Consider the following 14,530-nt stretch of genomic DNA (forward strand, 5'->3'; position numbering starts at 1 on the left):
TAAAACAATATAAACTTAATAAATTAATTAAATAATTAATAAGCATACCTATATAAATTAATAAAACTAGTTTAAATAATAATAAGAGCGCCCTCTGGAGTATAATTAATATATAATCTACTAAAATATAAGATTATTTATTATTTTAATTTAAGATTAATATTAAAAATTAATTTTATTAATTAAAGTTCTTCAGAACATTTATTAAGATATTTATTAAAATATTTAGGATATTCTTCTTCTATAATTAAATTAATTTAATAATATACTAATTTATAATTAATATTTTGAGTTAATAAGCTTAGTAAGAGTATATGTAATCAGCTTTTTAATATTTTAAGTAATATAATCGGATCTTAACAATCAAAAGAATTTAATAATAACTAAAATTAATAATTATAATTATTTTCTAAAAAAATACTTTATTTAGCAAAATCTTTTACAGTATAATAAATATTAGATTTATTAATTAACCAGCTCAGAGAGAACAGGTATATTTTTATTAATATTAAAGATAGATAGGTACAGATAATATATTAAGCTTTCTTAATAAATTTATTACTTAATAGCTTAACCCAGGAATAATCTAAATACTCGTAATACTAATTTAATTAATAACTAAGTTTACTAAGACGAGTTAATATCAGTCCTTAACAAAACAGCTAGGTGTTAAGGTAATAAGGCACTAAAATAATAAAGCAATATTTAAGGTGTTAAAATAATAAGAAAATAAAATAATAAAATAATAAGATAATAAAATATTTTAGTAGGTAGGAGCAGGACAACTAATTATTATAAAATAAATAAAATAATTAAAAAGCCTCAGGATATAAATAAAAATTAATATAATTATTAGAGAGAAATAACTATAGCTTAATATAATAAAATTATAAATAATTAAAATAAAAATAATAAGGAATAGCTGTTCTAAATTAATAATTAATAAATTTTAATAATAAAAAACATTAAGTTAGGGATAAGAGTGACTTACTAAAACAGAATTCTAGTTAGATAGTTAGAGAAAAGTGATTAGATAAACCAGATTAATAACTTAAATAAACAAAACAATAATTAAAATACTTAGAGAATAAACCTGCTGCTTATATAAAGTCCTATAAAGATTATAAAATAAATATATTACTAAATATAATATTAAGACATGTAATTTTAATTTATTAAGATAATTAATTTATTAATATGCTAAAGTTAATAATCCTTCTTAAAATTAATAAGACTGAGTGCTGAAGAGGTGGAACAACGGTGGTGCAAAGCAACCATGTTGGTCAATACAGGAAGATAAACAGACCATCAGTGCAACTAGTGCGGCAACAATAATTATCTATAATAATATAAATAGTTTTTATGATTAAATTATTAATATCTTAACTTATAAGGATAAAATAATTATTAACATAAATATATAATTATATATGTGAGATATAAGTCTAGGCTAACTTATCCTCGCCCTAAAGATAATTATAAAAAAATTAATAAATTTAAAAAATTATTTAAAGTAGTTCTTCTAGTAATCTTTATCCTAAAAGGCCTAGTCACTTAACTAGTTTGTGTATATAAGTATAAGGATAATCCTAAGATAGCTAAATTAGTTTATTTTAATATTATAATTAATCTTTACTTTTATACGTGGGGCTTAAAAATAATTAGTTAATATAAAAATAAACATTATATTTATAAAAAAATTCAAACTATTTTTTAATATTAATTATTTTTAATATCTGCCTTATAAAAAAGACTCTCTAACTTAAATTAGACAGCTATTGTTACAACCACGCCCAGGCACGTGATTATCCCGCTGAGCCAAAAGACCACTATCTCAGCACCTCTTGTGCTGAGATACCTGGGACCGCCTTATAGTAGCATAACTAGAATGGGTACCCAGAATGATATGTTACTATAGCCATTGCTACGATCCTTCATGTACATTGAAAAAACTAGAAAGCCACTTTTTTCTCTACAAGTTTAATCAAGACCTGGAATAACATCATCCCAAAACGAACCATTGATTTCATCAATAATTATCAGCACACCACAAGCAGGCAGTCCCAGGCCGTGACACTTTCTATAATGTGATCCAGCCCCAACGGCGCAGGTCCGAGCTACGTTTGCAACAAGCCTCCGGGCGGCACTGCCGCTTTTACCCTAGACCAAGATGTAGAACGGAACGAGTGCCCCAGCAAGCACGCTTTCAACCAACTGTCACAACTGCAGGCATTGGGAATAGCCATCGAAGACCGAGCAACGATCAAAAATAGTTGAGGGGACGCCTATCACCGCGAGCAACTTAACATCTTCCCATTCCAACTCATACCCAGGATCAGGAAACGTCACCGAAAGGAAGTAGAAGTTACTAATAAATTGAACATCAAGTCGAGGAAATTTTTATTGACTTATCGGAAACATCATCAACAGCCTGAAATCGAGCACCGATACCGACATCAGCTCCGAACAAACATTTGTGAATCAAAGCATTAAACGGTCTCAAGAACCTGTTCCTTGAACTCCCTCTCGACCTTGTGACCCTTGTCATCAGTAGCAGACTCGCCGTGCAAGTTAAGCAATGCACCCAGGTCGAACTTAGGAGACTTGAGAAGCTTGACCTTGCGGATGTGGACCTAGAGACATTTTAGCGTAGTTCAAAGATGTTTCAGAGCAGAAACAAACATTTTGAAGGGGATAGATTCCCTGAGTGGCCTTCTCAATTTCACGTCCGATAACCTCGGGAATCAGCTTCGTGGTGAGCTGCGCCAGGGAGCAGCTGGTCGCCTCCCGCTGCATGATATCGGTCATCTTCTTCCGGATTGCGCGGATCTGAGATGAGCGGGCGTATGTGGTCTTCTTGATCTGGTTGGGACGTCTCTTGGTGAAGGCAATGGCAAACAGACGAATAAGATAGTCGTCAGTCGTCTTCACCGTAACGTTGGCCTCGATGAGCGACTGCCACTTTCGAACAAGAGATCGCAACTTGTCGGTCGTAAAGTCCAGCCCGTGGAAGTTGGTTAAGCAGTTCTTTCCTTGGATCTCGTCGACACGGAGCTTGACCTTGCGGAAAGCGTGGTCTTCGTCGTTCTGCAGGTCAGCGAGAGAGACCTCGAAAATCCGGCCCTTCAGAGAGTCGTTCGCATTCTTGAGACCACTGGTGCGGTTCACAAGGGTTTTTCCAACACTTTAAAATTCCTCGTCAGCCGTCGATTCCTGGTACATGGTGCTCAAAAAAAAAGGATGCGAAGATAAACGGTTGACATACTCCCTAGTCTGGAAGGTCGAAGGGGCCTGTTCTTCTGTTAGCCATGCCCACGTCGCATGGAGAGTTACGATCTTACCTTGACAGAGTACTCGTCCTTTCTGGAGAAAGGATCGACGGTTCTCTTCTTGATGCCCTTCTTGCCCTTGGACAAGCGCTTGTTCCTAAGGGATTATTAGCAATCGGCATTCCCATTTCTCTCAACGGAGGCATTAGAGTGCATTGGAGAGGGCGACATACTTTCCAACAGCCATATCTGCGACTTTAGCCTACCTTGCAATTGTCGAAGACAGACAAGTATGGAACACCACGCAGTCTCGTGGAGGCAGTCGGTACTCTTGACGCTGCTGGGTCGACGGAATGGGAGTTGAAAACAAAATCCCACAGAAAAAGTTGAATTAAGCGAGGCGTCGGCCCTATCAGTGTATTATGTAATTTCTCACCCCCCCACAAACATGGTTAGGTGTGGTACTCCGTAGGTGCGCGGTAAAGTCCGGCCTGTTTCAGTACAATTTACCGTACTAGCGTCTAATCCTGTTACCTACGGTACCAGGTTGGTAGGTACCTAAGGTAAGGTACCTACAGGTCAGGTGGTGCCAATGTCGAATCAACGCACCGGATGGTGTAGATGATCTTACAATACGGCTCATGCAAAGCATTCCATCTCTTTGGCGGAGTATCATCCCCGGTCCAGAAAAAATAATAGACCTGTATTTCGGGGAACTAGATGGTTAGCTCGTCTGGAATGCTGTCATCGTAAGGTAGATTGTACCTCACTAGGCAGATAACGACTGAAGTGTTGACCCGGCAATTTCTACTGCTCCGTAAAGCATGTCTTTCAGGCTAGGTATGCAGAATCATACGAAGTACGATGTCGTAGATAAATCCATGTTGCCAGTATTTAAGGTGTGGAATAACTATTACTCCGTCAAGATAGGTGGGGTATCTATATTATAAAGTGGATAGCCACCTACTGTTACCTGTGATATACAAAGCACCAGATCTCAGAACTGTACGGAGACGGAGTACTCATGCCAGGCTGGTACTCATTATTTCAACTGTCATAAAAAATAACAAGGGGAGCAGCTGGCTGAAAGAATAACACCACCCTGTACCTCTTGCAGCCTTAAACCATTTGTTGCTCATGGCAGATGGGGTTTCCATTCCTGCGATCTTCTAGAGTAGACCTTCGGTGATCTTTGCACTAAGAAAATTTATTGCGGTTCCTTATCGATAAGGGTCGGGCCAGGTTTACTGTACGCAGTACTGTTGGTTACGCTCACGTCGGTAATAAATATGATGTAATCTGAGTTCAATCCCTTAAGCAGCTGGAGGTACTACCACCTGTAGTACTCCGTACTCGACCGCTCTTGTAAATTCTTTCCATGCCTTATCTACCTACTTACACGGTCCATGCGCCTTGAGACCTTAACCAACCAACGTGTCCAGCTTGAGTCAATGAAATCCAAAACACGATAATCCACCTTTCGATCTCATATTGCCTCCCCTGTAGAGGTACATGGTCCTCAGGTTTCCATATCAACGGCACACTCTCCTGTTCCCAGATGCCTCAGCGTATTTAAACCTACCCTGAATCTACCATCGCCTTTGGTCCACTTGCGAATCTCCAACAATGGTAGGTGCATCTCTGTTCATCGGTAACAGTCAAGGGGGTTGCCATCCTTTGAACGAGTGATTAACATCATCCTCGAATAGGGTAAGCGGAAGAAATCGAGCAGACAACCGCAGGGGCCAAAGAAGGTGATCCTTTACCAAACTCTGCAGTACTGCTGGCGCTGACAATTACCGAACAAAGCGAGAGTCACTCCCAACAACATTCGCATGTTTATTCTGCAACCATGAAAACTCGGTTGTTATCAAACTAGACAAGAAACTTGGGCTAGGGAATCTCTCCTGCAAGGTATGCGGGCAGAGATTCCAGACGGGTATTAACTGTATGCGTCACACATTCAACGTTTGTATACACTAAATCTAGATCTGACATTTGCTCTAGATCTTTCTGCGGCTGTTGATGTGTACTCTGACTGGGTTGATGCATGCGACGCGGTGGCTAAGGATACTGCTCACAAATATGAACCGAACACTCCGAACATGCACCCTAATGAATATGCCACTTCTTCAGGTGAACAAGAAGCTGGGGATAGTACTGCGAGAGTGGATACAAATACTGATGATTACTGAATTCACTGCTGGAGTGTCTAGTGAACACTTACACGAATGGACCAAAGAACCTTCCTTGCTACTCATTTAATTAGTTTGTTTCCCTCCTAATCTGTGTATATGCCAAAATTTCTCACCCTGGCAAAAAACACAAGCCTTTCAGGTATATATTCTGAACGAAGGAATGGTCAGGGAGCCTGGTACATATAACAAGAGTTTGCCCGGGGAGGGGAGGGGAGGGGGGATGATCCAGACTTCACAGCCTTGGATCTGGGAATTATCAGAAAACAAGGCTGGTAATTTATAGGGCTAGGCTCCATCCCTCACGTCATAGGTAAACGGATATACCTTTAGTCGAAGCAACTACAAATATCGAAACCGCCTGATGCCTATAACGTATAATACCGGTCACCAAAATCACCAAGGCCCGGAATTATGTATCTGCAGTAGATATCAGTGTTTTTTGCTTCTACTTTATATCAACCATAGGACGTGTTAACAAACTAGGCACTTACTTTTTGTCATCTAAACCTTGGTCAATAAACGCAGTGACAACTCTGAGTTTGGGAAAGCGTTCAGCAAAATCTGCAACTCCCGAAGGACTTGCAATAAGATTCAGGAATAAAATGCGATCCTCAGGCACGCCCTTTGCCTTCAGAATCTCAACAGCAAGTGTAGCGGAGCCTCCTGAACGAGCTTAGGTTAATAAGACCCAGGGAGCACTTGGTGTTTCAAACTTACCAGTTGCAAACATCGGATCAAGCAGCAAAACCCAGCGACTAGATATGTCGGTCGGAAGTTTCTCATAGAACAATTTTGGCTTGCACGTTTCTTCATCTCTCTGTATCAATATCTTCCCAATGCGGACCGATCGGCAGCAATCCCTCAGCCCTTGCTCCATCGCCTCACCGGCTCTCATAATTGATACGCCGCATATTTTGCCTTCAAACCTAACACCAAGATAGGCCCGACCTACAGGAGTCGTGACCGATTGCTCCACGACAGGGAGATGGTTGAGACCCTCTTCAACCAAGAGACGGATGATTCTGTTTGAATAGAATATGAAATCAGCGCGACCGGTTCTCTTGTCTCTGATCATACTATTGAGAGTCAGCCATGCTCCTGAGCTCGGACGTTCATCTAATCCGTTTCTTACGTCAAGAGGGCAATAAGTTGAGGCGTTTGAGGTAAAACATGGACGTTCTCATATGGTATATCTTTAGATACCGTCGCTGTTGGCTTCTCGCCCTCTGGCCAGTATATCGGGCCGACTCCTTGCGCGGGGGAAGGTATGGATTCCGTTACTTCGCTAGCCATGACTGCCAGGCGGTCTCTTCAGTGTGATTTGAATAAGATTCCACCTCAGAAGGAAAAAGGGTAGCGAGGGAATAATTCTGGATATGGAAAAGCTCTATCCAGCCTTGTAAAGACTTTAGGGAGTGTGACCCGAACGAAAATGAGGATAGGAAATTAAAAAAGAGGAGAGGTCGCAAAATATACCTGCGTAATGTACTAGGTATGGTAAGTATCTAGGTACCTTACCTTAGTAGGTACCTAGATACGTATCTGTGTACTATTACATACGCAGCATGGCCAGGTATTTGTTTCAGATGTTGGGAGCCTTCTGTCATATCTGGTAATGTTAGATAAGGTACGTACTGCACAGTATGATAGTACCTACCTGGACCATACCTAAGGTACCACCAGTACAGTAAGTACTGTACAAAATAATGCCACTTAAATCATCTGACGGTGATATGCTGTACGCAGTACGCATTAAACCCCTCACACTGGATATTACGGTACTTACGGTAATTCCACAACCTAGTGTAAGGTAAAAGGGTATTGAGTCAACAAGAATAATATATGTCATAATTGGAGTTTCACATATACTGTGAAATAGCCTGTGCGCCCCAGATTAAACTGGTTGTATAGCCATGCAATTTGTTAAGACTTTTGGTAGTCTTATCTGTGCCTACATACTAGACTGTACTGACTTATCTACTCCGTAGGTACGTTTGCCATTACCAAGTGGCCCCAACAGTTAGTTCGCGGTTAGTACAGCTTATTCATCCACACTTTCTCCAGAGTTATTATTTGTTCTGTTATTCGCAAAAGCCACCTCGGTCCACTACTAGCTAATCAACTCTGCCTAGATGCCCGTGGGCCCCGCAAATAGGAGCCAGCGTACATTCCGCTGCTCAGCTACCTACTCCAGAGTAGCCTCTTCCAATGAAGATAATTGAATCAATGACACCAATGATACAGCTATTCAAAAACGGTACATTCACAGTTCACCAGATCAGCTCTTTCACCATATACCCATGCCCATGGAATCGCATAATTCATTTAATATCGGATTAATACATTTGGCAACCTCCCACTTTATTGGGCCCAGATAATCAGTCACATTGTCCAGCCATCTGACAGTATCGCACAACACAAAACTTGAGCGCGAAATCGATAGAAGTGCAATACTTTGACATGCGTCAACAGACCAGGAAGACCGTGACTTACGGAAAATCAAGATCCGGTAGCACTCAGAATGTCACGGACAAGAAATCTGAAATCTCAGCGCCTCAAGTCTCGAACAGGGCAAGAAAGGATCCCAAAGTGACAGCCGAATCGATCCGTTCCAATAATCCTATCCCATCCCTAGAGAATGAGCCTGGAAAACCAAATAACATCGATGCTTGTAAAAGCACGGCACCGTACACCGTTAGCCAATGTGCTTCTGACACTCGGCATAGCGAAAGCGGAGAACCTGACACGCCTCGGAGGAAGCGTCCCAAGTCTAATAGAACAGCGACGGCAACTCCAGTTGAGGGTCATAGCCTTCACCGTAGTCCCCAAGCATCCGGAGTCGGCACCGCTTACGACCTTGGTGGAAGCTCTGGCGATTCACAAGATGCAGTCAACTGTCAATTGCAAACGAAAAACAATATAACCCCGCTTCATAAGAGGGATACTCGGGATCAAGCGAGTCGCAAAGCTCTCGGATTCGACCACTCCTTGATCACACCATCTGTACGACGGGCTCCGACAAAACGAGAATTCCCGCTCAAGAGGAAGAGCCCTGCTGTATCACACACGATAGGCACTGAAAGATTGAAAGACTCACCGTCTACGGCCGGAAACCACCAAAAAACAACCCGGACGAGGAAAAGATTGGTGGATTCGCTGGTCCCCTCGGACGATTCTACTGTGGAGGGAAATCCAGTTTCAGCTCGCGACAAGCGACCTGGTAGTAGCAACAGGCGGCATCGCTCATCTTCGGAGTCCAAAGTTGACCATAGCGGAGATACGTCTTTCGCCGACATTCCTCGACAACCGTCTCTGACGTCGTCCATGTTGCGAGGATCTCGGGTCACTTATGCACGCCAGCGGTCATTCTTGAATGACATCTCTTTTCTGGACAGTCTTAGTGACGGTAAACCCGTGGCTCCCTTGGAGAGTCATGATCTCAGCCAATCTCGCTCATCAGCCCTTCATCTTCAGCTCCTGCATGGCGTCGACGATGAAGATAGTGACAAGATTGATAGCAAGCCTGTTCGTAGTATCCACGAACTTAGGCAAGCTGGAGAAAACGCCCGTTTTCGCGAGACAGTTGAATTCATTCTAGAGGATATCGAAGGATCATCTAACTCTGTTTCGGACAGGTGTGATGGCTATGTCCGGCTTTGCATAAAGCTTCTAGAGCCTCGGCTCGTTCGTCAATTTTGTGAATGTGGCTTTGAGGAGCGACTAATGGAATCAACAACTGATAATCTTGATATAATCTCAGCCTCGCTTGCCCTTTGCGCATACAGTCTGATCTTCAAGAGCGGATTCTTTCCCTTCGCCCTCTCGAGCCGATTTTGGCAGAAGATCATGCAAATTTCTCTTCAACCACTCGGCTCGGAAATCAACTTCTTGTGTCTAGTGGATCGGCAATCTACTAGCATTTCTAAATCTGTGCGGCTTACTCTCAGGAAAAACTTGCCGCCAATCCTTTCTGCGGTGTGTGAGCAGCAGTTATCAACTACTTCGCCTTGCTTCTTGGCACTCTCCGGCGTCAATCTGTTTCTTCTGCACCTTCGACAGAAAGTTCGCAGTGTTGAGCCTATTTCCACGCCATTGTTGACCCAATTGATTAGCTTGCTCATAACTATAAATCCCGAGGAAGAAAGTACCACCCAGAAATTCGAAATATCTGCCTTGGTGCTGTCAATATTGGACTCCTACACAGTCCTATCATCCGGCCCTTGGGATCACAGTCAATGCAATTCCTTTGGATTACTTTCCCGGCTTCGCTGGCTCCTCTATCCGAATCAGTTCGACCAAAACCGAAAAATTTTGGGTCTTTACATTCGGGTAATCATGAACATCACTAACACTGACCCGGCGCTTTGTAAAGAGCTCGCCACCCCCGAGCTGGTCGCTGGGCTTGTTGGAATTGTTACCGCGGAACTTCGCCACGTGCCCGACGATTCTGCTGCTAAGGAAAACAGCTCCTTGAATATTGTAATATTAGCACTTGGTGCGCTCACTAATCTGGCGGAGAAGAACGAATCGTCCAGAGCCGTGTTTCTGATGTCGGAACGTAACTCTACATCTTTCTTTCAGCTGCTTTTGCAGCAATTTTCCTACGGGACCAATTCTCTTGAACAGGTAAGAAAATGACCCTCTGTGATTGTCAAGGAGGCGTCTAATCTTACGAGTCTCAGGCACATTCTGTCTCTGAAGTACAGAAAAATGTTGTCGTCGGATATTTGTCGATCCTTTTGGCTACGCTCTGCCTGAATGAAGAGATTCTTTCCCAGTTGCAGAAAACACTGGACAATGGCCTCACTCTTATATTGTCGACTACAGAGGAATTTTTGCAGTATCATCAAAAGATAGAGCAAGACTCTTTCCCCAGGGAGGGTCGAGACGACGGAGGCGCTGGACTCAGTACGAGGCTTGAACAGATAATATCTGGTTTAAGACAACTTGATGCCTATCGTCAATAGTCGGCTCACTGTATACCTCTTTTCCCAATTCAACTCCTAGTGTTTGCCAGACCATCGAGCTGGGGGATTTTTTTTTTTTTTTGTTTTTCAATCTCTTCCTTTTCTTTCCCATGTGCTTTCGATCCTTTCGCGCTGTCAAACCTCCAGGAATGTCTGGGTTGGAGTAAAATACGAAGATGTGGAATCAACGTCAAGCATGATGTTTACTTAAATGCTTTCTCCATCAATGACAAACATGGAACCCAAAGCATTCGGATCGTACTCTTAGTGCAATAAGCGACTGTAGATTTCTCTTATCTCATCTGAAAATTACTCGTCTACATGTGGTGTTGGTTGGGAGTTTCCACGGTGGTTGATCCGTTCTGGTACGGAGTGTTGCTCAATAATCCCGTTTGACCTGTTTGCCACATGAGAGCTAGTTACCTAGTACTACGAAACATTTTGCCACTCCCGTCCGGACCCCAGACTCATCCCATCTCCCGGACACTGTTCCCCCAAAACCAATTGGACCAGGCGCCCTTGATTGATTTCATTTGGACTTACTGTACTCTCAGGTTTGAGTACATATCTATTTGGAAATACTTTGTTCCATCATCTTTTCCGCCGCGGCACTACGCAGCAGGGAGGTCCAACGAAACTAGTGCTGTGCAATAGTTTGTTTGCTGGACTTGCTTGCTACCATAACTGCTATAATAATGCCAGCAGCGCCGAAACAGCGAAAGATAGCTATTGTTGGCAGTCGATCTGTTGGTAAGGCCGCAGTGAATGTCCCATCCCGTCAACTTGACTCTAACGCTTGGTATGCAGGGAAATCTTCTCTTACAGTGCGATTTGTCGAACACCATTTCGTAGAGAGTTATTACCCGACCATCGAGAATACGTTCAGCCGCATCATAAAATTCAACGGCCAGGATTTTGCAACGGAGATTGTTGACACAGCTGGTCAAGTAAGAACAGTGGCTGTGGGAGCCCATACCCACAAAAGCTAATACGGTGATAGGATGAGTATAGCATTCTGAATTCTAAGCATTTCATTGGAATCCATGGATACATCATTGTCTACTCGGTGGCTTCCCGACAATCCTTTGACATGGTCAGAGTTATCCGAGATAAGATACTAAATCATCTTGTGAGTAACACTTACTTTGCTCCGCCGTCTTCTATTGCTGAGAAAAATTATAGGGAGCAGACTATGTGCCCCTCGTGATTGTCGGAAATAAAAGTGACCTCAAAGATGAGCAACGCCAGGTATCTCTAGACGAAGGCCGACAGCTGGTAGAAGAACTCCATTGCGCGTTTACCGAGGCTAGCGCGCGTCTTGGCTACAACGTGGATAGGGCTTTCGATTTAATGATCGGGGAAATCGAAAAGTCGCAAAATCCATCCCAGCCCACGGGAGGGAACAAGTGCAATGTAATGTGAAATCTGGGGGTGTGTTCGAGCCGAATAATAATCAGAACCAAGGCACTTGTAAACTGGGGCGCGTTGCTAAACTCCATAACCAGGTCTTAACTTGGTGGGATGTTGGGTGTCATTCCGTTGTCCTTTTTCTATTTAGCTTGCCTGTTGTGTTAAATGACAAAGAGGGATGGTTTATCTTTGGCTAGTTCGTCGCTAAAAATGCGCTCGTTTGAAACCGGTTGAAGACATTGGTTTTGGCACCTGAATTATTCTGCATGGGACCTGGCAGCAGCCCACTCACTATCTTGCTTGCCGCTCAGACAAACCTGAAACCAACTAGGAGTAACTCCGCCGTAACCACTCCGGAGTTTAACTACTACTAGGTACTTGACCTACTGTAGTTAACTAAGAGTTAACTAGTAGTTAGTTGGTTGGCCCATCTGATAGAGGCTGACTCAGCGCAGGGCCGCCGCGGCCCCTCCATTTGCTTGTGCCCTAAAAGTCGATGCCACCTAAGTTTTTACCCCTCACATCGGTTCTGTCTTCGACAACAGGATTCCACCCGGCTTCTAGCAGCCTCCCTCTTCTTGGAAATCGGCCTGGGAATCTATTCATTCTTGAAAATGTTGGACCTTGCCGATTTTATTAGTGAGCGCGGCGGAGACCTGAAGAAGATCAAGGAGAGCCAGCGGAAGCGGTTTGCCCCGGAAGATGTAGTCGACGAGGTTGTCACTTTGTACGAGGAGGCCCGTCGAGGTATGCTTCTCATAGACGGATTGTTCGCTCCATGCAAGAACTAGGCTAACCGAGTCCTCCTCGCAGCACGCTACGAAGTGAACAAAATAGGCTCCCAACTCAACGCACTCCTCAAGGAAATTGGACAGAAGAAGAAAGTTAGTCTGTCTTGTCCGCTCTTCAATGCAGACCAAAACCGAGCTAAATGCTACGTTTGATACAGAACAAGGAAGACGCAAGTGGTTTAATTGAGCAAAAGGCCGCCCTTGAGAAACACAAAAAGGAGGCCGAAGACCTCGCTCTTCAGAAGGAAAACCAAAGGGACATCAAAGTTCGGACGATTGGAAATTATGTTCATGAGTCGGTCCCTGTGAGCAACAATGAGGTATGCCTCCCAGAATGCCTTGGAAAGGACACGGCGCCGACCGAATACAAATTAGGACGACAATGCTGTTCTAAGAACCTGGGCACCCGAAGCCCAGGCCACCGAGAAATGCAATCTCCTCTCTCATCACGAGGTTCTCACCCGCCTTGATGGCTATGACCCGGAGAGGGGAGTGAAGATCGTTGGCCATCGTGGATATTGCTTGACGGGCTACGGTCTTTTCTTGAACCTTGCGTTGATCAATTACGGCCTGGAGTTCCTTTGGGGCAAGGGTTACAAACCGAACCAGCCTCCCCAATTCATGCTCCGAGAAATGATGGCGAAAACAGCACAGCTTGAGCAGTTTGACGAAGAATTGTACAAGGTCACGGAAAGCGAAGACAAATCCACGGATAAATATCTCATCGCTACTTCTGAACAGCCCCTGTCAGCACTGCATGACGGAGAATGGCTTCAGGAAAAGGACCTTCCTATCAAGTGAGTGGCTTTGCATGCATTGCTTAGATGGCCTCCGAACTGACTAGGGGCTTAGGTACGCCGGGTATAGCACGTGCTACCGGAAAGAAGCGGGGGCCCACGGTAAGGATGCCTGGGGCATTTTCCGGGTTCATCAGTTTGAAAAGGTAAGGGCACCATGAAAATGGGCTTGCTTGTCAGCCCCTTTGCTCATCATTGCGCAGATCGAGCAATTCGTCATCACCAAACCCGAGAACTCCTGGGAAGCCTTTGATGAGATGATGGAAACCTCCGAGGAATTCTACCGCTCCCTTGGACTCCCGTATCAGGTTGTTGCCATCGTTTCCGGGGCATTGAACAATGCCGCGTCCAAAAAATATGACCTCGAGGCGTGGTTTCCTTTCCAAGGGGAGTACAAGGAGTTGGTTTCCTGCTCAAACTGCACTGATTACCAGTCGCGTGCCTTGGAAATTCGCTATGGGATCAAAAAGGCTACGGATTTGAAAAAGTCCTATGTCCATGCTCTAAACGCAACGCTTTGTGCCACCGAGCGGACGCTCTGTTGCATTCTGGAGAATTACCAGACAGAAGATGTGGGTGCTGTCATACTTTCTTTCGTGCCCCCGTTGCTAATGCCAGATTCATTAGGGATTTGTTGTGCCCGAGCCTCTGAGAAAATACATCCCAGGCGCTCCTGAATTTCTCCCCTATACTAAGGAGCTTCCTAAGGGATCTACTTCGCAGAAGTCCAAAGGTAAGCAGGGGCCGAAGGCCGCGGGTGGCGCCGAGGAAACCGCAAAGAAGATGCAGAACTTGCAGGTATGAAATAGGGCTATTGCCAGTACACCACCCGGTCTGTGGATCCGTGTGAATGTGAATGTGAATATAATCTTGCGTCGAGCCTCGCCCCTATTTCATTAATGGTTCATAGATTCCAAGTGTGTGTGACATGGTTCGTGTGCACGTCTGTTAGAGCATCATAGCTATCTATAGTAGAACCGTATGAGGCGGACTCGGGGAAAAGGGAAAGCCCGCGCAAGCAGCCAAAAAAAAAAAAGAAAAAGAAAAAGAAAAAGAAAAAAACCCCTCGCGGGTTCTGCCCCGCCATCCCGCTTTGAC

General features: G+C 43.8%; 6 protein-coding genes across 6 annotated transcripts; 4 read left to right on the forward strand and 2 right to left on the reverse strand.

Annotated features, from left to right (window-relative positions):
* Window positions 1–2,489: 2,489 nt before the first annotated feature.
* Window positions 2,490–3,516, reverse strand: rps1 (40S ribosomal protein eS1; the record flags this gene model as incomplete). The annotated part of the gene is made up of 5 exons (XM_024852863.1): window positions 2,490–2,633; window positions 2,683–3,184; window positions 3,266–3,291; window positions 3,342–3,426; window positions 3,503–3,516. The coding sequence occupies 5 exons, from the start codon at window positions 3,514–3,516 to the stop codon at window positions 2,490–2,492; spliced, it is 771 nt and encodes a 256-aa protein (XP_024707071.1).
* Window positions 3,517–4,698: 1,182 nt separating this feature from the next.
* On the forward strand, window positions 4,699–5,834 carry P170DRAFT_376887 (transcription elongation factor 1 family protein). Its single transcript, XM_024845383.1, has 4 exons — window positions 4,699–4,898; window positions 4,979–5,023; window positions 5,079–5,217; window positions 5,277–5,834. The coding sequence occupies exons 1-4, from the start codon at window positions 4,896–4,898 to the stop codon at window positions 5,462–5,464; spliced, it is 375 nt and encodes a 124-aa protein (XP_024707072.1). The 5' UTR covers window positions 4,699–4,895; the 3' UTR covers window positions 5,465–5,834.
* P170DRAFT_376890 (uracil phosphoribosyltransferase) lies at window positions 5,518–6,862 on the reverse strand. Its single transcript, XM_024845384.1, has 4 exons — window positions 6,600–6,862; window positions 6,185–6,543; window positions 5,959–6,130; window positions 5,518–5,884 (listed from the first exon to the last, which is right to left on the reverse strand). The coding sequence occupies exons 1-4, from the start codon at window positions 6,758–6,760 to the stop codon at window positions 5,833–5,835; spliced, it is 744 nt and encodes a 247-aa protein (XP_024707073.1). The 5' UTR covers window positions 6,761–6,862; the 3' UTR covers window positions 5,518–5,832.
* A 722-nt stretch (window positions 6,863–7,584) lies between these two features.
* P170DRAFT_376894 (WAPL family protein) lies at window positions 7,585–10,614 on the forward strand. Its single transcript, XM_024845385.1, has 2 exons — window positions 7,585–10,093; window positions 10,150–10,614. Exons 1-2 carry the CDS (start codon window positions 7,928–7,930, stop codon window positions 10,432–10,434), a joined length of 2,451 nt encoding a protein of 816 aa, XP_024707074.1. The 5' UTR covers window positions 7,585–7,927; the 3' UTR covers window positions 10,435–10,614.
* A 280-nt stretch (window positions 10,615–10,894) lies between these two features.
* rhbA (Rheb family small GTPase rhbA) lies at window positions 10,895–12,157 on the forward strand. The gene is made up of 4 exons (XM_024846364.1): window positions 10,895–11,184; window positions 11,242–11,381; window positions 11,435–11,563; window positions 11,617–12,157. Exons 1-4 carry the CDS (start codon window positions 11,130–11,132, stop codon window positions 11,854–11,856), a joined length of 564 nt encoding a protein of 187 aa, XP_024707075.1. The 5' UTR covers window positions 10,895–11,129; the 3' UTR covers window positions 11,857–12,157.
* Window positions 12,158–12,361: 204 nt separating this feature from the next.
* P170DRAFT_433645 (serine--tRNA ligase SES1) lies at window positions 12,362–14,350 on the forward strand. The gene is made up of 7 exons (XM_024848543.1): window positions 12,362–12,591; window positions 12,658–12,728; window positions 12,794–12,955; window positions 13,011–13,432; window positions 13,488–13,578; window positions 13,636–14,004; window positions 14,060–14,350. Exons 1-7 carry the CDS (start codon window positions 12,459–12,461, stop codon window positions 14,234–14,236), a joined length of 1,425 nt encoding a protein of 474 aa, XP_024707076.1. The 5' UTR covers window positions 12,362–12,458; the 3' UTR covers window positions 14,237–14,350.
* The last annotated feature ends 180 nt before the right edge of the window (window positions 14,351–14,530 follow it).

This window comes from Aspergillus steynii (genome assembly GCF_002849105.1).
Source record: "Aspergillus steynii IBT 23096 chromosome Unknown P170scaffold_2, whole genome shotgun sequence".
NCBI lineage: Eukaryota > Fungi > Ascomycota > Eurotiomycetes > Eurotiales > Aspergillaceae > Aspergillus > Aspergillus steynii.